Source organism: Herpailurus yagouaroundi, unplaced genomic scaffold (genome assembly GCF_014898765.1).
Source record: "Herpailurus yagouaroundi ecotype Mexico unplaced genomic scaffold, PumYag 216, whole genome shotgun sequence".
Taxonomy (NCBI): Eukaryota; Metazoa; Chordata; class Mammalia; order Carnivora; family Felidae; genus Herpailurus; species Herpailurus yagouaroundi.
Window position 1 is genome coordinate 10,754,582 of NW_024412447.1, and position 25,636 is coordinate 10,780,217.

Below are 25,636 nucleotides of genomic sequence, written 5' to 3' on the forward strand. Positions count from 1 at the left end.
CCCCGCCCCTGCCCGCGCCCAGGTGGAGCCCGGAGTGGGCTTTGTCCCGGGCCCGGCCGGCGCGCCGGCCCCGCGGGCCCGGTTCTTTGGGGGAAATAAACACAATGACCGGAAGGAAAACCTCAGCCTTCAGGCCATGAAAATAAGCCGTCTGGATCCCGCCAGCACCCAGACGGGGTTTCGGGGAGGGAAGAAGATAAAAAACTGTCCTCTTTCCCTTCTCTCTCCCTCCTTCCACTTTTATCCAAGTTTTGCCCTTTAATAAAGCAAGTTGGGTTTTGTTTTGTTTTGTTTTTTGCGGCTGGGAATGTTCAGAGGTCTACTTACACTGTTGGAGCAGTGCTCGCTCCTGCTGATGGGGTGGCTCCGTGCAGACTTCTCACCTCTCCCAGACAATGGCTTCATAGGCCTTGCAGAAAAGTAGTCTTTGGGTGTTCAGGAAACAAAAGAGGGAAGTTAGTTTGCAAATGTGGGTGCATTAGAGTGCCCCGAGGAGGCCGAGCCTTCTCCCGAGACTAAGGCCTACGACTGTGACATTTACTCCTGCGACTGTGTGTTTTGTCAGTTCTTCAGCCCGAGTTCTGCCTGGCGCTTCTTTCCTTTTGCTACTTGTTTGGACCTTGGCTCACACTTTTCGGCCCGAAGGACTTTTTCTTCCCTTCAGGCTCTCCCTTCTTGCTTATAGGCATCACTTAAATCCGTCTCTTGCGTTGTTCGGTCAGAATTTGTTCGTACGGGGTCCCAATCAACTTGTTTGCCCCTAGGAGGGCATCTTTATTTTATTTACCCAAGGAGTGTGTTTGGTTGTCTTGTGTACTAGTCGGTAGGTAGGTAGGTAGGAGGGCTAGGGATTAAGCTCTTTCCGCCTTTGTCTCCCTCGAAGTGTACTCCCCGCCCAAGAGCCTTGTATACAGTAGTAAGAATTGCTAACATTTGAATGTTTCTTAAGTGCCCGGCATCGCTCTTAAGCGCTTAACGCGTATTTTCTTATTTAATCTTCAAAACAGCCCCGTAATTCCCCTGTGTAGATGAGGAACAAGTCTGGAGAAGCGGAGTAGTTTACTCTTGATTACTCAGCAAGTCAACCTTGACTCCAAGATTTGAACCTAGGCAGTATGACTCGTAACCCCTAAGCCAGTGGCTTTCAAAGTCTGGAGCATCAGCAACCCCTGGAGGGCTTGTTAAAACACTTTGCCCGGCCGCACCCCAGACATTCCGATTTTGCAGGTCTGGGGTGGGGCCCGGGCGTTCGCCTTTCTAACTAGTTCCCAGGCCGCCCCACCGCGGCACTTTGAGAGCCATTCACCGCGGTGCAAAATTAAGTTGTAAGTGTGGGAAATGGATTCTAGATTCTCATTAAAGCTTTTCATTACTTTAAAACTGCGTCTTAAAGAACCAACAATAATTCAGACTGCTTACTGTCGATTGCTTGGAAAGCTGATTGAGAGTTGAGAATTTTTGTTAGCTGTGATTACGAAATTAAAAGTTTAATGAGTCTCCGGTTTTATTTATTTATTTATTTATTTATTTATTTAAAGAATATTTTATTATTTATTTTTGGGACAGAGAGAGACAGAGCATGAACGGGGGAGGGGCAGAGAGAGAGGGAGACACAGAATCGGAAACAGGCTCCAGGCTCTGAGCCATCAGCCCAGAGCCCGACGCGGGGCTCGAACCCACGGACCGCGAGATCGTGACCTGGCTGAAGTCGGACGCTTAACCGACTGCGCCACCCAGGCGCCCCAGAGTCTCCGGTTTTAAAAGGAGCCATGGATTTAAGTATAGGATAAAATTAGAAGACTAAATAATCTTAGCTTTTTTTTTTTCCCCCACTCAGTCATTTATCAATTTATTTATGGCACTGGCATTTATTATCTTCTCCCAGAGATGACTGAGGCATCCCATCTCCACCACAGAGTCTAAAGTCTGGGAGCCAGAAAGGAGTGTGATAGGCCTGAACTTGACATTTAGATGGGGGAGGTGCTGAGCACCTGTAGCCCAGAATCTCCCCCCACCCCACTCCTTCCAAGCCCCGGGTACCTCCAGTGATTTGGTTTACTTTTTTTTTTTTTTTGTAAGCTCCATGCCCAACCTGGGGCTTGAACTGAGGACCTCGAGATCAAGAGTCACTTGCTCCACTGACTGAGCAGCCTGGCATGCCAATTTGGTTCCCTTTTAATAATGACTGCAAAGACTGTCCTTAAAATGTAGGTTTCTGGTGTTTTCTTGGAGCACAAGTCTTGAAAGGAAGATTTTTCCTTTATTATAATGGATTTCCTTTTGGAAGAAAGTAACTCAAATTAGGTAGAAGGAATGGGATTGGTTTACAGTTATGTTCTGTCATTTTTGATGATCCATAGATTGCTCGTGTGTTCCAAAACAAAATAGAAAAGACCATGGCCCTTATCCAGGTTGTTATTAGAGAGCTGTAAATAAAACACTGACAAATCACTAAACACTTAACCTTTCCTGTTATTATTGCTGACTAGCTTGTACATTGCATTCCACGCCTAATTCAGTTCTACCGTGGTTTCATTCTTCTTTGAAAACATGAGTGTAAATATTGCAGTTCTCCTCATAACTGCTGTGGTATCATTAACATGAAATTGTTTTAACCACTAGCTGAAACAGATGCTGATCGAGTGATTTTTAGGTATGTCTAAGGGAAAGTATTTTGTGAAGAGTTGTTTGAGAAGTAATATTCTGAGAACAGCATTTCACTTTTTAGAAATACATTAGAGGACAATTTACCCTAAAGAGAATGGCCAAGAATTTTATCACTAGCAATCTCCTAATCACCGGTAGCACTTTTCTTTAAAAGTTGTATTCTTTCATTCCGGTTAAGCTTATTCATTGTTACTAACTGAAAGAAAATGGGAAATGCAATCAATCAGTTGGTTATAATTGTAGAGTTGAGATTCCTTGTAATCAATGCTGTTAAAATAACATGCAGTATATTCACTTAACCAGTATGTAGCCTGAGGGACCTGTCTGGGAAATACAGTTAAGAAGTCATATGTACACTGGAAAAATGATGCGGCTAAATCATCATGAGTGCTGAAGGTAGTATCTTGACACTCAGGTTTCCGTTTTTTCTATTTGCCCTGTACTATTTTCTTCTCTCTTGCCTGTAGTTTGCTGGAACTCTCCCACTGCAGTTTTCCCGTTTTTGTTTTCTTTCTTTCTCTTTGTTTCTACAGTCCTTGCCTTCCTACCCCTGGCTTGTTTCTGTTTTCTTGCTGGCACTTACTTTTTCTTGCTGGCACTGCTTTTTTTCCACTTTGGCCTAGTGGGAAAGTGAGAGAAAGTTCTAGATAGTCAGGAATTTTCAGAGTTGATGGGAGAATTGACTCATTGTACCTTGGTTGTAACTTGGTTGAAAACTGTAGAGGATTTTTAAAGAATTAGTCTGTTTACAATGTAACTTGAGAAACAAAATGAATTTATAAATTGCAAGAGATGAAGGATGATGGCTCAGTGTGGCTATAGACACAGGTTCCGAAATCAGACTGCCTGGATTCAACTCCTGGCTTGTGCTACTTCTGATTATTACCTTGAGCAATTCACTTCACATTTTTGTGCTTCAGTTTCCCTCTTTTAAGAAATAGGAAAGATAATGATAGAACCTGTTTCTCTTGTAGATTGTTGGGAAGATTGAGGGAGGTAAAACTGCTTGGCGTTGTATCTGGCCAACAGTAAGCATTCAGTAAATATTAGCAATAAAAGCACCATGTTTGGTACTTTTGAGAAATTGAAGTTTTTTAAGTTTATTTTTTATTTTGAGAGAGAGTGCGAGAGAACATGTGCAAACAAACGAGCAGGGTAGGGACAGAGAGAGGGAGAGAATCCCCAGCAGGCTCCAAGAGCTCACTCTAGGCCGGACTCGAGCCCACCAGTTGTGAGATCGTGACCTGAGCCAAAATCAAGAGTTGGATGCTTAACTGACTGAGCCACCCAGGCACCCCAAGAGAAATGGAATTTTCTAAGGAAATAAAGGGGCACCTGGGTGGCTCAATCGGTTAAGCGTCCAACTTCTGCTCAGGTCGTGATCTCACGGTCCCTGAGTTTGAGCCCCACATTGGGCTCTGTGCTGACAGTTCAGAGCCTGGAGCCTCCTTTGGATTCTGTGTCTCCCTCTCTCTTTGACCCTCTCCTGCTCACGTTCTGCCTCCCTCTCATATAAATAAACATTAAAAAATTTTTTAAAAAGAAAATAAAAATTGTCCCAGTAATACTGACTACAAGATTTATCTTCCCAGGGGCGCCTGGGTGGCGCAGTCGGTTAAGCGTCCGACTTCAGCCAGGTCACGATCTCGCGGTCCGTGAGTTCGAGCCCCGTGTCGGGCTCTGGGCTGATGGCTCAGAACCTGGAGCCTGTTTCCGATTCTGTGTCTCCCTCTCTCTCTGCCCCTCCCCCGCTCATGCTCTGTCTCTCTCTGTCCCAAAAATAAATAAACGTTGAAAAAAAAATTAAAAAAAAAAAAAAAAAAAAAGATTTATCTTCCCAAATTGGAGAATAGAAACTCTGGAAAGGCAAGGACTTCTTGGGATTTTCCCCTGGGACTGTTGTTTTGTTTTTGTGGGATGGCAAAGGAAATTGTGTGTGGTTTTTTTTCCCCCTTAAAGTACTGTATGATTATATTACAGTATAATTCTACAAGCAGAGAGTATTGAAGAGTTTGGTCTTATTTAGGGTATCTAGTTAAAATGAGCCCAGAATCTGTAAGTTTGTATTATGGAGGCTAAACATGTCTACCCTGTGAATACTGAATTTGAATTGAAAAATAACCTTCTAGAATTGCTTACTTAACATGTAAGTTCACTGCACCCATTTACTGTCTTTAGCCCTTACAAGTTTTAGAGGTAGTGCCTTCTTTTCCTGCTGGTGATGTTGATGTATTTGAGATAGAAAACTAGTAAAGGAACTAAAAGGTATTTGTAATTTCTTGCCTTTACAGGGCAGTTAAAGGAGGTAAGAAAAGCTTAGCTATCCTATTTGTGTCCAGGCCCCAGACACTTAAATTATTTCGTTGATAATTTGACAGAGAAGGATGACAGCATGTATTATGCCCACTTTGCTTATTATTATTATTATTATTATTATTACTTTTAATGGTTATTTATTTTGAGAGCAAGAGTGAGTGGGGGAGGGGCAGAGAGAAGGGAAGAGAAATGCGGGCAGGCTTCTAGCTATCAGTGCAGAGCCCAACTCGGGGCTCGATCTCCCTGTGCCCGCTTTGTAAGTAAGGAAATAGAAATTAACCCTAGTTCTGGAATTCATTTGAAAATTGTCTGAACAGTTACAAGGAAATCCGTTAGCTTCACTTCTTCCTCCTGCTTTTTCTTTCTTTTTTTTTTTAAACATTTTTTATTCTTTGGCATTAATTACATTCACAATGTTGTACCGTCATCGCCACTATCTCTAACATTTTGCTTGTCACCCCAAATAGAAACTCTGTACCCATTAAGTAATAACTCACCATTTGTCCTCTCTCCCAGTCTCTGGGAACCTCAAATATACTTTTTGTGTCTGAATTTGCCTATTTTATTCTTTTACTTGTTCACTTCTAAGTAGGCTCTATGCCCAGCGTGGGGCTTGAACTCTCAACCCCTAGTTAAGAGTCTGGCTCTACTGACTGAGCCAGTCAGGTGCCCCTTGCCTGTTTTACATATCTCTTGTAAGTGGAATCATAGAACATTTGTCATTTTGTATCTGGTTTATTTCATGTAGCAAAGTGTTTTCAAGGTTCCATCTGTGTTGTAGCAGGTGTCAGATCTTTATTTCTTTTTATGGCTGAATAATGTTTCATTATATAATACACCACATTTTATGTATACATTCATCTGTTGATGGACATTTAGATTGTTTCTAACTTTTGGCTGTTATGAATATGCAACTATGGACATTGGTTCCCCAGTACATTTTGACTCCTGTTTTCAAATCTTTTGTGTATAAATACTTAAGAGTGGAATTGCTGGGTCATTGTTTTTCTTGTCGATGCTTTTTTTTTGGAGAAGGATGGATCTGAACAGATCTCCCAATAGTATCGAATAAATGCGTTTATGTAAAATGCATTTGCTCCCTTTGTAAAGAATAAATTTGGGACTACCATTTCTAACATGAGCACCTCTTTCTTTCAAGTGGTTCCTTACAGTGATCTTAAAAAAGAGTTGTGAAATATACATACACCACAGAACTTGACCGTTTTTTCATTTATATTCCTTATTTATTTTTATTGTCCCTGTTTAATTTAAGTTTATTTTAGAGAGAGAATGAGAGAGAGCAAGTGGGGGAGGGGCAGAGAGTGAGAGAGGGAGAGAGAATCCCAAGCAGGTTCTGTGCTGCCAGCGCAGAGTGCGACATGGGGCTCTAGCTCAGGAACCATGAGATCATGACCTGAGCTGAAATCAAGAGTGGGATGCTTAACCCACCGAGCCACCCACATGCCCTATATTGCTTATTTATTTGTAGTGTATTATTTATTATGATAGCTACATAATGTTTTCAATAAAGGTACTACAGAGAAATCACATCAGTAATCATTTTAACCATTTTTATTTTTATCAAACTTTTTTAAGTAGGCTCCATGTCCAAAGTGGGACTCGAACTTATGACCCTGAGATCAAGAGTCACATGCTGTACCAAGTGAAGGAGCCAGGCACCCATGTTTTGAAGAAAACTTTTTAATGTTTATTTGATATTTTATTTGATATTTTATTTGATATTTTATTTGATTTGATAAAGAGAGACAGACATACTAGAGCATGAACAGGGGAGGGGCAGAGAGAGGCAGACAGAATCTCAAACAGGCTTCAGTCTCTTAGCTGTCAGCACAGAGCCCGATGGGGGGCTTGAACTCACGAACCGCGAGATCATGACCTGAGGAAGTTGGATGCTTAACGGACTGGGCCACCCAGGCTCCCCAGCATCCCATTCTAACCATTTTTAAACGTACAGTGGAGACAGTACAATCACTTTTTACAACTATCACATCTCCAGGATGCTTTCATCTTCTTAGCCTGAATCTGCCCATTAAATTTTTTTTTTTTTAACGTTTATTCATTTTTGAGACAGAGAGAGACAGAGCATGAACGGGGGAGGGGCAGAGAGAGGGACGCACAGAATCCGAAGCAGGCTCCAGGCTCTGAGCTGTCAGCACAGAGCCCAACGCGGGGCTCGAACTCACGGACCGCGAGATCGTGACCTGAGCTGAAGCCGACTGAGCCACCCAGGCGCCCCTGAATCTGCCCATTAAATAATAATCCCCATTTTCCGCCTCACCCCATCCCCTTGAACCCACCGCTCTGCTTTCTGTGGGTGATTTTGAGGATTTTAGGGACTTCATCTAGGTGGAGTCATACAGTATTTGTCTTTTTCTGTTTTTCTTCACTTAGCATGTCTTCAGGGTTCGTCCATGTTGAAGGGCGTGTCAGGATTTACTTCCTTTTTAAATCCTTACAGTGGTTTTTGGATTTTTGAAGTTTTTGTTTTTATGGTATGGCAAAGAAACTACTGTGCGTGAATATCTCATAGTATAGTTGCAGAAGTAGGGAGTAGTGAAGAGTTTGATCCAATTTAGGGTATTTGGTTAAAATGAGCCCTGGTTAGAACCTGTGAAGATGTCTGACTGTATGGGTCTCATACTTTTGAGAATAGCTGTGTGAGTTTTGATTCTATTTGCACACATAATCCTTAGCTCAGTGGTTTTTTTATAGTAAGTTAAAAATTATTTTCTGATTCTGTATTTTTGTCGTCTTGTTTGCTTCTGCAGAGCTTTTAGAATAATTTTTCTTGGGTGTGTTGGGAAACAGTGTGGTAGTCACTTAACTAGATATTCACTTTCTGAGTCTACTTATTTCATAATTTTCTTTATTTATAGCCTTATCTTAGGAAAAACAGTTTTCTTATACTAGCAAAATGAGTGAGCTATTCACTATTCATCTGCTGTATTTTAAGCTTTGGAAAAGAAGAGATCCCTTATTGCTTTTGGAACAGTACTTATTTATTCACTTACCCAACATATTGAGGGCCTTCTGGGTGTGTAAGCTATTCTGTGAAGCCGCAGGACAATCTATTTCTTGGAAAATACTGGTCTAGGCAAATTATATTGTTGAGAGCTTCAGGGTAAAGACTCTTTAGTTCAGTGTGTATATTCAGTCTAGTTTCTTTGTTTTAGGTATTTGGAGTAAGGTGACTTTTTTAACTTAAATCTAAAACCTATTTAAAAAAATTTTTTTTACTGTCTCTTTAATTTTGAGAGACAGCGCAAGCAAGGGAGGGGCAGAGAGAGAGAGAGACAGAGACACAGAATCCAAAGCAGGCTCCAGGCTCTGAGCTGTCAGCACAGAGCCTGACGTGAGGCTTGAAACCACGAACTATGAGATCATGACCTGACCAAAGTCGAACGCTTAACCACCCAACAGCCATCCGGGTGCCCCTAAAACATAATTTTTGAGGACTACATTGGATGTAAACAACTTTTCATGCTGACACATGGATGCTTTAAAAGCATTTCAGAGCGATGATTTATTTATACCTTAAACTTACACAATGTTATATGTCAGTTATACCTCAATGAAGTTGGGAAAAACAAGTAAATAAAAATAAATGGGGGAACAAAAGCAGTGACTTATTTTGACACTTTCTGTTAGTTTTCCTGCCCTATCAGACAATAGGTTATTTTATTTAATAGTAATTAAAGCAATTAGTTGGGAAATTTTCATTTTATCAGACTTGGATTTGGAGAGTTTGTATGTAAATAGATACATAAATGTGTGTTTTACAAGTAACTACTTTAATAAAATTAAATTTTTAAATGGTTAATTTACTGAACGCTTGTGTGAAACACTGTCAAGTACTTACGTTCTGATAAGTGTGTAAGGTAGGTACACCTATTCTTGTCATTGTCAAGACTAGTAAGTTTGGGGTTAAAGAATCCCAAGGTCAGTCATTCTCTAGTAGATAGAACTTGAATTCAGAACTTGGGTGTCATTCCAGAATTGGTGTTCATAAATACTGTGCTCTGTTGCCTAACATCTGTGAGCAGTATACTAAAAAAAGATGGGCTTTTTAGATCATAGTTACTTGATTTTCATTTCCTCTTCCCATTTATACAAAGTTAGAAAAAGAACAAGTGATCCAGCTTTTCCAGTACTAAATGATTTTTAAGCTTGTAGTAAGGTCAAAGGGATACATTGTTTGTGTATTGGCAGAGTAAGCTGCTGCTTTTTAGAGGACTATCAGTTTCAAAGGATAACTTGTACATTTGCAAACAATTTCTCTCAAAATGTAGTACCAAGAAAAGTTACAGATCTTCCTGAATAGCTGGTAAGATTTTTTGTTTTTCAAGACCCTTGCTTTGACTGAACGTGGGATCCCTCACTTGGGCAGAGCTTCTTTCCCCAGTTTCGTTTTATTATTTTGCCATTCTTCCTTTTACCTGGCTTTTTAAAATGTTTTTAGAGAGAGAGAGAGAATAAGTGGAGAAGAGGGGTAGAGGGAGAGAGAAAGAATCTTCAGTAGGCTCCACTCGCAGCACGGAGCCCAAGAGGGACTCGATTCCATGACCACATGATCATGAGTCCAGCACTTAATGGGCTGATCCACCCGGGCACCCCTTACCTGGGTTTTTAAAAAAAATAAAATGTAGCTATTTTTGTTAGGTATCGCAACATGTTTTTGAAACATGGTGGAAAAGGGTGTCAAGTTTTAAGTATATGTATAACACAGTTACAGATCATTTCAAATCCTAACCTTTCAGGGGCACCTGGGTGGCTCAGTAAGTTAAGCGTCAAACTCCGTGATCTCAGCTCAGGTCTTGATCTCAGGGTCGTGGGCTCCATGCACTTACATTTTAAAATGTAAGCAGAGCCAACTATACAAACTTAAAAGCCTTGACTTAAAAACCAAATCTGAACAAAGGTTTGTCTTAGGGATTTCTAATTTTATTTCGAAGCCCTTGCCATCACATAGAATTTCTAACATTTAATGGAAGTTAAGTGAACTAAAATGGGTCTTTGGCTCTGTTTCTTTTGTCTGCTGAAGTATATATGTTAAGTATATATGTTAACGATGTAAATTATGATTTTACATTCCGTTATTAAATATTTGTAAAATGGAACCTTTGAATGAAGCGCTAATGTAATTTTCTTCTCTTTGGAAAATACCTATTAAGCCTGTGGAGATAAGCTCTTAGAAATGTGAATTAAAATATTTCTCCATGGTAATAGGCAAGGAATAAGGAAATTCTGGGAGTTGCAGGTCCTAGTGTAGAGTCTGATGAACCGATCTTACCCAGAATGTTATGTCCAATTCTGGGGCATGGCCTGGACAAATGGGAATATTTTGAGGATGGTGTGGTAAAGGTAAAAAGATGTTAGGACTAAAGCACAGGACAGACTGGGGATGCTCATTCTGAGATGAGAGTGTTGGAGGAGCACAGTGCATTGAAAGGGCCTTTTTGTAGAATAAGGCTCTTCCAGGAGGAAGATGCCACAGGGACAGATTTTGATTTATTAGGAGGACTAATATTAAACCAGTCCGGTAATTGCAAATTGCAAATTTAAAAGTAGCAAGCTCGGGGCGCCTGGCTGGCTCAGTCAGTGAAGCATGTAACTCTTCATTTCGGGGTTGTAAATCAAGCCCCATGTTGGGTGTGGAAATTACTTAAAATCTTTAAAAAAAATATTAAAAGTAACAAGCTCTCTGGGATGTTTCAAAATTTGAGGGGCAGTAAGAGAGTTGGGCAAGAATACCAGTCACTAGTAACATTTTTTAAGTGTTTTTTATGTGTTTGCTATTCTAAGCGCTACCTGAATCAGGGCACTTGTCAGAGCAATCAATCCTGTGTCCCAAGGTAGGCAGGCTTTATTAGGACTCCCATTTGAAAGTTGAGGAAAATGAGGTTGTGGGGATGCTAACTAATCCAAAACAACCCATAGTGAGGGACAGGTTTTTTGATTTTTGGTTTTTTAAAGATTTTTAAGTAATCTCTACATCCAGCATGGGCGTTTGAACTCACAACCCCCATATCAAGAGTTGGTATGCTCTACCAGCTGACCCAGCCAGGCACCACAAGGGATAATGTTTTGGTTTTGGTTTTTTTTTTTAAGTTTATTTATCCATTGAGAGAGAGCACGCACAGGCATGAGCAGGAGAACGGTAGAGAGAGAGAGAATCCCAAGCAGGCTCCGCAGTGCAGAGCCCTACGCGGGGCTCCATCCCACTAACAGCAAGATCATGACCTGAGCCCAGTCAAGACAGATGCTTAACCGACTGAGCCACCCGGGCGCCCCCTAAGGGATTGTTTTAGTATAAACTTAAGTAGTTGGATTCAGAGCCCACGCATAACCACCACGGTATACTAATTTCCAGTTCTGATAATAACGTTTATAAAGTATAGGTAATGAGGGGCTCCTGGGTGGCGCAGTCGGTTAAGCGTCCAACTTCGGCTCAGGTCATGATCTTACAAGCTCGTGAGCTGGAGCCCCCCATTGGGTTCTGTGCCGACAGCTCAGAGCCTGGAGCCTGCTTCCGATTCTGTCTCTTTCTCTGTCTCTGCTCCTCTCTTGCTCACGCTGATGCGCGTGCGCGCGCTCTCTCTCTCTCTCTCTCTCAAAAAAAAAAAGTATAGGGAAGATATTAGTGATAAACTAGTAATTTTACTTAACTGTTAGTAAAGAAGATAGCTACAAGGTTGAAAATCACGTATGCATACCCGGGGTCACATTATCGATTACATATTCTGACATGCATTCTATCCAGTGATCTACTATTTGATAGCATGCAGTGGGACTAAGTTCTAGTATTGGGAGAAGACACCAGCCAGGAGCCCAGTGTTCACTGTTGAATTCAGCACGTGTGAAGAGTGCTCACTATGCAGGATACCACTGTGTTGGTGCTGGGGTGCGAGGCTCCCCCCACCTACCCATTGACAGAAGTACGGTCAGTGGCAAATACCGTCCAAACTAAAAGACCCCCGGTTTACCAGTTGATGTGCAGTCTGTAGAGAAATTTGATAACCTTTGAAGTGAAGTGTGTGTGTGTGTGTGTGCTTTCACTTCTGGGCTCCCCTCTTTCAAATGTAAACAGAGAGAAAAACAGCCCATTTCCAGTTTTATTGAAGCTAATAGAGACAAATTGTAATCAATAAATTACTATTTAACATCCTTTGCCTTTCTCCCAGTTCTAACATTCTACTTACCCTTGATAGCAAAAACAGCAAGACTTTAACACCCATGAAATAAGGCAAAAGTAGAGAAATTTTAATTAGCTTCTTCGTTGGCACATAGGTACTTAGTGCTTTAAAAATTATTTTGGAACGCTTGTAAACTTACAAAATAGTTACAGGAGCAGCAAACAAAAATTTCCCACACACCTGTTACCCAGAACCCTCATTCAGGTTTTGCCAGATGTTACTTTGTAGCAAAAGGCTCTAATCCAGGATCACATTTTCACCCAGGTGTCTTGTCCCTCTAATACACCTCACTTTAGAACAGTTTCTCAGTCTTTGAATTCCGTACTCTTGAACTTTTTGAAGGTTACAGGGTAGTCATTTTACAGAATGTCTCTCAGTTTGAATTTGTCCATGCATTTAGGCGGGAGTATCACAGTTCTAGTACGTTCTGTTGGTTGGCACATGATGTCTGTCTGTTCCCTGACTAGTTGTTAACTTTGATCACTTGGTGTGTGCCAGGCTTGGCTTTGTTAATAAGTATTTTGTGTGGAAATAATTTGGGATAATGAAACTCTCTCTTTAGAATTGAGGATAAACTTTTTCTCTAGAGGCTGGGAATTTTTATTTTGTCCAAGTCTTTGAAAACTAAATGTTTTTCTGGAATTTAAGTACTGTGAATAGTGGCATTTGGGGAACGTTAAAAGTCAGATTAAATTTTATAGTAGGTGGTGTGGTTTGAAAGAACATGGAGAATTAAGAACAGTCAGATCTTGATTAGATTCTACTTAACAATTCTGTAATCTTGAACAGTTTACCTTGTTTTTCCAAGGTATAAGCTGTTCTGAGATTTTATTTTATTTTTTTAGGGGTCTCTAAATGTTTTTTTTAACGTTTATTTATTATTGAGAGACAGAGCATGAGCATGAGCATGGGAAGGGCAGAGAGAGTGGGAGACACAAAATCCAAAGCAGGCTCCAGGCTCCAGCTGTCACCACAGAGCCCAACAAGGGGCTCGAACTCGCAAACTGTGAGATCCTGACCCAAGCCAAAGTCGGATGCTCAACCGACTGAGCCACCCAGGCGCCCCTGTTCTTAGATTTTAAAAAGAAGTTCTGCTTGGAGTGCCTGGGTGGCCCAGTCAGTTAAGCGTCTGACTTTGGCTCAGGTCATGATCTTGGGGTTCATGGGTTCAAGCCCCACCCACCTCCGGCTCTGTGCTGACAGCTGAGTCTGGAGCCTGCTTTGGATTCTGTGTCTCCCTGTCTTGGCCCCTTCCCCACTCATGATCTGTCTCTGTCTCTCAAAAATAAATAAAAACATATAAAAAATTTTTAAATACAAATAAAGTTCTTTGTAAAATATGTCAGGCAAATGCCCCCCTTGTCATAAACACGTCAAGTTAATTCCTTTGGTATCCTTCAGAAGACACATGAATAGGGTCAGTGAGTTACCTTAAACACGTTTTCTGTAGAAGCTACCGAGTAGATGTAATTAGAACGAGTGGTAGCGTGTTGAGAAAAATTCGAGACACAAATTCTGTGTCTGCAGTCCAAACTGATTGTAGTCAATGCATACTGACATTTTAGGGATGAATGTTTCTTCTCCTGAAAAACAGATTTTTTAGCTGTTAGTAATTATAGGTAGAATGTGAAGGTATTAAGTATCATCAATTGCAAAGGTAGAAAGACTTAGGCAGCCTAGAAGATTGTCAGAATATAGTATTATAACCCAAGTTAATCTTCATGCAACTAAATCTTGTTAGGGATAAAGATGGCTGATCAAACTATTAGATCCTTTCCATTTATTTTAGGGACCATGGTTATGACAAAATGTGCAACATCCCAGATGATGAATTTTAACTTTTAGTTCTCATCATTTTGAAGAAACTTATAAATAACTATACTTAAAGATTTGGTTTTTAAGTAATTTCTATACCCAATGTAGGAGTCAAACACACAACCTTGAGTAAAGAATCACGTGCTCCACTAGCTGAACCAGTCAGGCATCCCAACAGTTCATTTATTTTATTTATTTATTTTAGAGAGAGAAAGAGAGAGAGAGAGAGGCAGGAGAGAGAATGAATCTCAAGCAGGCTTCATGTTCAGTGCAGAGCCTTATGCAGGGCTCCATCCCGTGACCCTGGGATCATGACCTGAGCTGAAATCAAGAGTAGGTCACTCAACCGAGGGAGCCACCCAGGAGCCCTAACAATTTATGTTTTTAAAAGTCTGAGATCCCATTGTACTTTTTCCTTAGAATTAAATGATACTTGAAGTTATTTTATACTTCTCACTGAAGACGTTTTTGTTAGTTTATATATTTTAGACTATGATGGTGGTTTTGTCAAATTTTGTCAAAACTTGACTTTAAGGTTTCTAAATAAAATGAGTTGGTAAATTTGCATTTTACCTCATATGCAAATAATAACCTGTGTGACTAGATCTCAGAGAATGGAGACAACTGGAACTGATACCAAAAAGCCAAGGAAGCGATCATCTTAAATACTGGTCCAGAAAAAGACCGTTTATGATAATGGAAAGTCACACGGCATTTTTTTAACATATCATACTCGTCTTGTGTGTAGTGCACCCAGCAAGGGGCTTGAACTCACGAACCTAAGGTTAAGAGTGACGTGCTCTACCAGCTGAGCCAGCCAGGCACCCCCCACACTGTATTGAAGGGTCGAAGTCAATAATTGAAGAAGTTTGAATGAAAGATTCAGCTATTTGAAAAGATTCAAGATTTTACTCTTGGTCAAAGTATTCCTTGTTTTGTTGTGTTTTGTTTTGTTACTTAAGCCTGATAAACAATTACAGAATTCAGTACCATTATGTCCTGAATTGTCTGAATTCTGTCTTCCATGGACAGTATCCTAGTGGTAGATATTTTAGCCACTTTTGAAATTTTTCTGTTTTAATTGATCCAGATCTGGCTGGGTTTTTTGTACAAAGCATTGAGTTAGAAAAGTTCCTGATTTTTGCAGTCTTGAAGTTTATTTCACCATACTTAAGTAAATACACAGGTTAGATCTTAATTGCTTAAAAATAGCTGAGATAACCCTAGCAGTCTGCGGAAAAATTTGAAAATAAATGAAGTTTTTGAGAATAGAATAAAATAACGGGCTTGCTACTTCTCTATCAGTTTGAATCCATTTCCTCCTGGTTGAGAGTAGCTCCTGGGTCTTAGATTTTTTAACTAAGATTTGACTGAGTCAGTTCTGAGGGCTGTTGGTAGTTGTTAGAGGAGATACGTTTCCTGATCGTGCCTGTCAGCATTTTGTGACACAAATTACGTGTTCATCTAGACACTAGGTTTGTAATTCGTTTTTTTGCTTTGACTCAAATCCTTTATTTTCTTCATAGAACGTGACTGATGTTGATATATATAAAGTATTCCTCAGTGTCCACCGTCATCTTTGTTTTATGGACAAAAAGGATACTTTCCTTTTGCTTCAGTTTGTTTACAGTGGGTGGCAGTTAATTTACTGCCTCATAAAGATTACCTAGTATTACAGTTTTAATCCCTGTGTAATTATTTACTTTGGGTTCCTTTTTATTTAACCTGCTTTTCTTTGATTATTATTGTGCATGAAAGAGGTAATTTGGAATTTGGAGACCCAGATTCCAGTCGCTTGTTATAAAATTAACTTTCCTTATGACCTTAGCAAGACAACTAATCTTTCTGGGCTGGGCCTCTCATTTATAACATAATGGAGCAGGGAGGTTGCACCAAAATATGTTGATTTTTTTTTTTTTCCCTTGACCTAAGATTATGTGTTATAAGATTGAAATGGAAAGATAACTTGTTGAAATTAACAAAGTAACAAAAAAGAAATAGGGCATGAATGTAATTAAAAAAAAGATAGGATCAGTGTAATCTAGTACCCATTTACCAGTGGGATCCGGAGCTTAGATTTGAATCAGAAATACTGAACATTCAGTAATATTTTAGAGATCACCATAATAAATATTAAGGATCTCAGGGTTTGTTGTTGTTGTTGTTGTTGTTGTTGTTGTTGTTGTTGTTAGAGTGATAATGGCACGTGTGAAAATCTTCACGATTTGACTCACTATAAAATATTTTTTGTTATTTTGCTGTTTAGCATTAACGGCAAGGATCAATAAACTAAAAGCAGAAGTATGGCCAAATGAAAATTTATATGGAATTAGTTACTGGCTTATTTTGAGGTAGAGCAGATCAGAACAGTAAGACCACAAATAAACCTAATCCCTGAAATGGATCTCTAACAAGAAACAGAAGAAGATTGTAAAGAATGACTGGAGTCTGTTTTCAGAGAGAAAATAGGCATCACATCTTAAACAATAGCTGAGCAGGATAAAAGACCTATGAAACAGCAACAGGCCAATTAAGTTCGTCTGTGAAACTCATAAAGGAGAATTAAAGTCAAATCAGGGAAACAAAAATAAAGTCAGACAACACTCAGAGTGGACGAATTAAGGATATTGAAAAAATGGGAAAGAAGATACAGCAGAGTGAGGTGGCTGCAGGCAAGCACTGTTCTGCCTTGTTATTTATTTTTTCCTTTAGTAGGCTCCACGCCCAACGTGGGGCTTGAACCCACAGCCCTGAGATGAAGAGCTCAAGAGTTGCATGCTCTGCAGACTGAGCCAGCCAGGCACCCCCAACTGCCTGACTATTCCATGTGGGTCTGGCTAGACTGCCAGCCCCAGTGTGCCCCAGATAATCTTGTTCTGCCCAGCCACTGTAATTAGGCTGGGCTGGGGACACAAACCCCCAGAATTTCGTGCACAACGTAGTAGATACAATAGTCTGCTGCCTCTGAGATCACGGTACCAGGTGTGTGGTAAGCTTAAAGATACATGTGGCCTTCATCTCTGCCTTAGGGAAGAAACCCATCTGCTCAAGGACACTATTGGAGTAGAGCGAACTCCAGTGACGTCTTGTGTTCCTGGATCTAGCTGCATGTGGAGCTGGTGCAACCTTTAGGCTGAATAATTAACTAAAACGGTAAAAATTCCCTTCTTGGTGGTTTGAAATAGGAATTTGTTCTAGCAAATTCATAAAGTTATTCTTCAGAATAAAGAATATCATAAGCTGTGGTTCCCAAAGTTGGTGGAACTAATAAGAATGTTCTAAAATTGTGTAACAGGGGCTCCTGGGTGGCTCAGTCAGTTAAATGTCTGAGTCTTGGTTTCAGCTCAGGTCATGATCTCATGGTTCGTGAGTTTGAGCCCCGCTTCGGGCCCTGCGCTGGCAGGGTGGAGGCTGCTTGGGATTCTCTCTTCCTCTCTCTCTGCCCCTCCCCACTTGTGCTCTCTCTCCCCCTCTAAAAATAAACATTAAAGTAATTTTTAAGAGATTATAAAACAAAACTGGTAAAAATAACAAAGTTGATTTGATAAGATGGAAACTTGGAAGGGCTAATACAGAAAGGCTGCTAGGAAAAAGAAAGTGGGAACTTAGATAATAGAAATGAAAAATCACTTTCTCCTGAGGGTGTCTACCAGTTTTACCTCCTTGTGGGATGAGAGGCTCAGAAATTGAAGCCCAGAGCCTGCACAGAGCATGGGGGTCAAATAGACCTTTTTTTCCCCCTAGTAAGACTCCAGACTGGATGAGGGTGATTAAGCTAGTCTGCATCCCTATTTGTGGTCTGTGTTAACATCTGGGTGGCCCAAGGAACCTGAAGCCTTGAACTTGGATTATGGCGATCCAAGGCAGGTAGTGTTCCTAGATACCTGGAGGGACCTGTCTTAATCCGAGGCTGGTGGGGAGGGGCAAGGGAGAGGGAGAGAGAATCTTTTTTTTTTTTTTTTTTTTTTAATTGTATTTATTTATTTTGGAGGCCGGGGAGAGAAAACAGGGAGAGAGCGAATCCCAAGCAGTCTCCGTGCTGTCAGTGCCGCGCCAGAGGCAAGGCTTGATCTCACGAACCGTGAGACTGTGACCTGAGCTGAAGTCAAGAGTGGCACGCTTCACCGACTGAGCCACCCAGGTGCCTCCAGAGAGAGAATCTTAAGCAGACTCCACGCTCAGCTCAAAACATGATGTGGGACTCAGTCTCATGACTATGAAATCATAACCTGAGCCAAAATCAAGAGTCTGATGCTTGACCAACTGAGCCACTCAGGTGCCTCTAGGGTCCACATTTAAAATAAATGTTTTTAACAATTAAAAAATATATTTTTTAATGTTTGTTTATTTTTGAGGGAGAGAGACAAAGTGTGACTGGGGGAGGGGCAGAGAGAGAGAGGGAGACACAGAATCCGAAGCAGGCTCCAGGCTCTGAGCTGTCAGCACAGAGCCCGACGTGGGGCTCGAACTCATGAAACGCAAGATTATGACCTGAGCCAATGCTTAACCAACTAAGCCACCCAGGAGCCCCATTAAGATAATTTTTTAAAGAAATGTTTTCTTCTTTTTTTTTCTCTTTCTCCTCCTTGTGTTCATTTGTTTTGACAGAGAAAGCACAAGTGGGGGAGGAGCAGACAGAGAGGGAGAGACAGAATCCCAAGCAGGTCCTGTGCTATCTGCTTGGAGCCTGATGCAGGGCTCTAACTCACGAACCACGAGATTATGATCTGAGCTGAAATCAAGAGTTAGATGCTTAATCAACTGAGCCACCCAGCACCCCCCCTCCCCCGCCCCAGGGAGTAAAAAAAAAAAAAAAAAAAAAAATTTTTAATTTTTAACATTTATTTATCTTTGAGAGAAAGAGAGAGAGTGTGCAAGCAGGGGAGGGGCAGAGAGAGGGAGACACAAAATCCAAATCAGGCTCCAGGCTCTGACCTTTCAGCACAGAGCCCGACACAGAGCGGGGCTTGAACTCACAAACCGTGAGATCATGACCTGAACCAAAGTCAGACACTTAACTGGCTGAGCCACCTAGGCGCCCCAAAAATAACTTTTTAATGTAAAGTGACCAGCACATAGTAGAAGATAATCAGGCATACATGGGAACAAGTACCATGAATATGAGCAAGAACCATAAGCAATAGAAATACAGCTAAGATTTTTTTTTAATTATCAGAGACCATAAAACAACCACCTCTGTTATGTTTGAGAGACAGCATGAGCAGGGGATAGGGACAGAGGAAGAGAGAGAGAGAGAGAGAGAGAGAGAGAGAGAATCCCAGGGAGGCTCTGTGTCCACTGCACAGCTCAACATGGGGCTCAATCCCATGACCCTGGGATCCTGACCTGAGCCAGAATCAAAAGTTGGATGCTCAACCAATTGAACCACCAGGCATCCCTTACCTCTCTTATATTTAAAGACGTATGTCAGGCTTGAAAGTCTCTAGGGAGTAGGAGACTAAAATGTTACCTAACAACAAATAGGAATCTTAGAAATGAAAATTGTGAACAAAATAAAAAGAAAGAATTGGTGAAGCAGAAAGTGAGTCTGAGGAAAGAGTTTACGAAAGAGAGGAAAAATGAGAAAAATGCAGAAGAGGGTATGAGTCTTAGTTATCAGCACGCATTCCATCTGAGTCTCACAGGATGGCAGACAGAGAATGGGACAGAGTCAGTATCTGAAGAGGTAACAGCTGAGAATTTACCACAAGGAATCCTCATTCGAGAAGCCCAGCGAATGACGTACTGAATAGAAAGAAGGGCGCATCTAGATGCATCGAAGAAAGAACATCCTAAAAACAGCAGGCATACAGATGGGGATTATCTTCACAGGATGGAGGCCAGACTATAATGAAATAACCTCAGTGTGCTGAAAGTAAGAAGTTCTCAACCTAGATTTCTATTCTAGTGAAAATATCTTAGAAGAATAAAGGACTTTTAGCACACAAAAGTTTGCCATGAGAAAGAAATTTTAAAGGATTAACTTCAGGCAGAAGGAAAGTCTTCAGGTGCAAAGAGAATAAACAAAGACTCTTAAATGTGTGGTTAAATAAAGATGAAAGATTGAAGCAAAAATGATGCTGCATTTGGAAGTACAGAATTAAACACATAAAAGAGCCGAAAAAACATAAAAACACACACAAAAAATTCATTCGTACAATAATAATCAGAATTGAAAGCCTGGATTGGGAATGAAAATTACTGATAGTTTTGGTAGAACATGTGACTCAACTTCAGGATCGTGAGTTCAAGCCCCACTTTGGGCATGGAGCCTGCTTTAAAAATTGAGGCTGGTGAATTTAGCATATTGAGGCTGGTGAATTTAGCGTAATTTATTGTTATTATTCTTTTAAATAATGTGCTTTTTAAAAATAATCTCTACATCCAACATGGGTTTTAAACTTATGACCCCAAGATCAAGAGTCACATGCTATAGTGACTGAGCCAGCCAGGCACCCTGAATTTCGTATGTTTTAAACATTTCTGGAAACAGTGTAAAAATTTTGTTGTGATATATCAAGAGCTATAAAGATGTTCATACAATTTATCTCTTTCAGTATGAAGAATTTTAAAATATGGCAATAAGGCAAAAGACATATCTATTTAAAAAAATTTTTTTAAATGTTTGTTTTTGAGCGAGAGAGAGAGAGAGAGAGAGAGAGCGAGCGAACGAGAGCGCCAATGGGGGAGGGACAGAGAGAGGGAGACTCAGAATCTGAAGCAGGCTGCCGGCTCTGTGCCCCAACTCGGGGCTTGAACTCACGAGCCGTGAGATCATGACCTGAGCCGAAGTCAGACACTTATATGACTGAGCTCCACCCAGGTGCCCCAACAAAAGACATATTTATGAAGATGCTTAGAGAAATTGTTATGATTCCATTTTGATGGGCTGTTACATAGCTGGGATGAAGAATTTATGCTATAAGAATATGTAATGTGGCAAGCAGATGATGCTGGCTGATCATGGAGGCAAGGTCATTGCCCTGATAGGGGGTTAGCCTCCTTGGAATTTTAGTAATTTATCCTGAGGGTCTATGTCCCTGCTGTCTCATGGGCATTTTAATCATAACGTATCATAAAACTGTATTTCTGTGTTCCTCCTCTCAGGACACCTACCAGAGATATTACAGGTACCACCATGGTGGCTCAAAGGGTCATGAGAATTACTTCTCACAAATAAGCTTAAATGAACTTATGCAACATGGTGTAATCTCTGTAGCAGTATGGTTTTTGTGATGATGGAAATGTTCTGTGATCTGCAATATAGTAGCCACTAGCTACATGTGGACGCCGAGCTCTTGAAAGGTAGCTAGTACAACTGAGGAACAGAATTTTAGTTTTTCATGAAAATAGTTACATGTGGCTACTGGCTACCATATTGGATAGTACGGATAGTACATCTCTAAGTATTGGACACCCACTGGGTTGTTCCTTGGCTGTTAGTCTTCTGCCTTGGATGACTGCCTTATAAAGAGATCACCTTTTTTTCTGTCTACCACCCCTCCTTTACTAAGACCGCATCAGAGATACACAGTGGGGAGTGAACACAGGTTACAAATCCAGAAACCAGAAGTCATTTTCTTGTCTAACGTGGGTTCACCCTATGAATTGTCTTAGGTCAATTCTTCTTCCTTGCCTGTATATAAAAGACTCAAAGGGATCCATTCTGTTTTTGTATTTACTGTCTTATGGAGTACGTGATTATTTTGTTCATTTTCCTTTTTGTTCCAGAGAATATCACTGATGAAATTCAGAGATACAAATATGCCTATTTGCATTCCTTGAGCACAGAGCTAACTGCCCTATTTTAGTTGCTTTCAATGGTGCTTTTTTTAATTGTTCATTTCTAGTGACACACACACACACACACACACACACACACACCCTTTTTAAAATAAAGCAAGAAGAAAGACTACATGGGTTCTGCTCAAGTATTTTATGGGAACACCGTCTCCTGTGAAGTTCTTTTTTCTAGGTTCTGTGAATACTTCTGTTTTGCTTTTGTCCTCTCTTTCTCCCTTACAGTGACTGTCACGTCTCCTGTCCCATAAGCTTGTGTCAGCAGCCTGGCCTGGTGTGTGTCCCTTGTATCTGTTGTTAATGCCGCTATGTGATGGCAGTTCCTTTCTGGGAAAGAGGAGAGAAAGGCAGCAGTTGCCCAGGGAGGGTGCCAGGGAGTGTTCCTTGAGTGGTCTTGACTCAGCTAATCAGGGAAATTACCTCTTGGGGGGGACAGAGAACAATTCAGAGAATTTCTGTTGTAATGCGGATATACACACATTTCTTGAGAACAGAAAGCCCCAAACAAAATTCATCCTTCCCCATCAAGGTTGACGGGACTGGTCACCTCCAAGGTTCTTCCCATTGAACATTGCTGTGATGCCTCCTGAGTTCTGGTAATGAAATAGGACCTCTCGTCGCCTGTGGCACCCCCACAGGGCTGTCAGCGTGGCCTCTGTCTCCTATTTCATAACACTCATTGAACACGAATGACCTCATGACAGATTTCCAGCAATTTAGGGTGAATAGTGGAAATAGCAGTAGGCAGAAACTTTTGTCCTAGTGTTGTGTTCTGGCACTGATAGTGGCTATATGACCTTGACACATCACTGCATTCGTAAAATGAGAACATACCTCCTCTTTCCCTTGCTGGAGAATTGAATGAAAAGTGAGATTATGAAGAAATACTATGAGAAATAATGATGGTATATCCTAGGTGAATGTTCTGATTATGGCAAATGATATGGCTTTGTTGTCCATTTTTACCGAACCACATTTTATTTATTATTTATTTATTAAAAACATTTTTTTTGTAATGTTTTTATTTATTTTTGAGAGACAGACACAGAGCACAAGTCAGGGAGGGGCAAAGAGAGAGGGAGACACAGAATCCGAAGAGGCTCCGGGCTTCGAACCCTCAGCACAGAGCCCAACCCAGGGCTTTTGAACCCACCAACCTCGAGATCATGACCTGAGCTGAAGTCGGAAGCCCAACCGACTGAGCCCCAGGCGCACCATTGACTGAACCACATTTTAATATAAATTTACTTTAACTTAGTTATCCGAGGGGCACCTGGGTGACTCGGTCAGTTAAGCATCGACTTCGGCTCAGGTACTGATATCATGGTTCACGAGTTCAAGCCCCACATGGGGCTCTCTGCTGTCAGCACAGAGCCCGCTTCGGATCCTCTGTCCCCCTCTGTCTCTGCCCCTCTCCTGCTTGCACTGTCTCTCTCAAAAATAAACATTAACCAAAATTAAAAAAAAAACTTATTTGTCTAAGAGGTAAGAATGGGACCAAAACTGTTAGGGAAAATGATTTCTAACCATTCTCTTGCTTAATGCTGCTTTTCCTGACTCTATCTCCATTCAAGATAGAGATCTTGTTTTGGAAAACAGAATTGCTTCTATTTGTTCACAGATCCAGGGATAAGTAGTCATTATTTTTGTTACTGTCTTTCATTGTCAAGTTTTAATTCCTAAGTATCTGTGCTCTGTTACTTTTGTGTGGGCCCCAGCCTGAGTAGAGGAGGGCCAGAGTGAGAGAATCCCAAGCAGGCTCCAGGCTCTGACTTGGGGCTCGAACCCATGAACTGCAAGGTCATGACCTAAGCCAAAATCAAGAGTCGGATGCTTAACCGACTGAGCCACCCAGGCACTCCCATTTTAACCATTTTTAAAAGTACTTCCCTGACATTATATGCATTCATTATTGTTCCGCAATCATCACCAGTATCTAGTTCCAGAGCTTTTCATCATCCCAAACTAAAACTATGCTCACTAACAATAAATCCCCACCACTCAGTCTTCCTAGTCCCTGGCAACCACCGTTCTACTTCCCGTCTCTACAAATTAGATGAATTCGAGGCCTCTCATGTGAGTAGAATCACAATAGTTGTCTTTTTGCGTCTGGCTTATTTCACATAGAAGAATATTTTCAGGGTTCACTTACGTCGTAGCATGTTTCAGACCTTCTTTCCTCTTTAAGGCTGAGTTCTATTCTGTCGTATAGATGTATCACATCTGCGCATCCGTTCAGCTGACCGTGGACATTTGGGTCATTTCCGCCTGTGTAGCTGTGGTGCGTGATGCTTCTGTGAACATGGGTGTAGACCCAGCTGAGTGCCTGCTTTCAGTTCTTCTACGCATATACCCACAAGTGGAATTACCGTGTCATGATAATTCTGTTTAATTTTTCTAGGAACTGCCAAATTGTATTCCACCGTGGAACATCATTTGACATTCCTAACGGCAGTGCACAAGGGTTCCGCTTTCTCCACATCTTCGCCAACATTTACTATTTGGTGTTTATGTGTTGTATTTTTACAGGGTTTCAGGTTCCACTGAGGCTCCTTGCTGATACCCGAGTATCAGAAAGTGTTTTCCAAAGAGACTGATAGGCTTATTATAAAGGAATCTTAGATATCGTTTGTCCTGCAAACTATTTCCTCAGTAAGAAAGAAGAAATTCTTTTCCACAGCGTCAGTCTGCTGTACCCACTCAGCGTGGGCCTGGGATGAAGGCCGCTTTGCATCCACGTCCTGTGTTAAACTGTCGTAAACTGTCACTGGATTGTGGAGTTTACAGTCTCCTCTCACTCTCACTTGGGAGAGATTTTAACTGGTTGTGGGTGACATCTGAATTTATTTTGGGGGGTTATGCTGACATAGTATGGAAATTAGTGGGACAGTTAGGGGATAGATTTTCTATCTTAGAGGGTAGGAGTTTTTGACAAATCAAATACTCAGTCTCTGAGCCTTATGTTTTCTCTCAGGCAAGAAAACTGTAAATGAGGCCATCTGTGGGGGACCCTCACCAGCTCTGAACGTATGTTTAGAAGAACGTTGTGAATTTCTGCCGCTCACTTTCTTACTGCTTTCCTAGGGATCATGGCCCAAGTAGCAATGTCTACCCTGCCCGTCGAAGATGAGGAGTCCTCGGAGAGCAGGATGGTGGTGACGTTCCTTATGTCTGCTCTTGAGTCCATGGTGAGATGGCCTTACCGTCCTATAAAATTTTTATAGTTGGATAGGATTGAGCCAGTGGGTGAGACTGATTTGTTTTTGTAAACATATAGTACGTTTTCTGGTATAATAAGAAGAGGTTTTTTGCTTAAATAATAATTGTGGATTTAAGCCTTTCAAATCATTTTGTTACCATGTTTCAGAATATTCTTAACTTCGGTCAATATTTTATGTTTTACATTCAATTGCAATTGTTTACCTACCAATATCTTAGGCAATATCTTGTTTTGCAAGCATTAGCTTTGAATTTATGTGTAATATTTGGAGCCACTCAGAGTGAGTTTGTATATTCTAGGGTGGTGCTGGTGTTTTATTGTATCTGTATAAAGAACACTGGCAGGATATGGAGGCCCTGAGAGCCTGCTCTCTATTTCTGTTCATATGTGCTGTGACCCACAGTGGACCTTACTCTACTGCCTTTTACTGCGTATGTAGTGTGTTAGCTCTTTATTTTTAAGAAACCTGTGTCGTATACTTAATTATAGCAAACTATTAGGTATTCTTCTTTTTGCTGTATTTTTGTATTACTGTGATGGTAGTAATACAACTTAATCATGTTTTTACAGAACTATAGCTAGAAACATAGTATTTCAGCCTGCA

The 25,636-nt window shown here is 40.9% G+C and overlaps 1 protein-coding gene across 8 annotated transcripts in view; it reads left to right on the forward strand.

Annotated features, from left to right (window-relative positions):
- The window catches only part of GTF2I (general transcription factor IIi), a 109,624-nt gene that overhangs the window by 1,176 nt on the left and 82,812 nt on the right, over window positions 1-25,636 (forward strand). For all 8 annotated transcript variants that reach the window (XM_040456187.1, XM_040456183.1, XM_040456184.1 and 5 more), the window contains exon 2: window positions 24,897-25,000. In XM_040456187.1, the coding sequence (XP_040312121.1) occupies window positions 24,902-25,000 (99 nt within the window). In that variant the 5' untranslated portion in view covers window positions 24,897-24,901. The remainder of the gene's footprint in view (window positions 1-24,896; window positions 25,001-25,636) is intronic.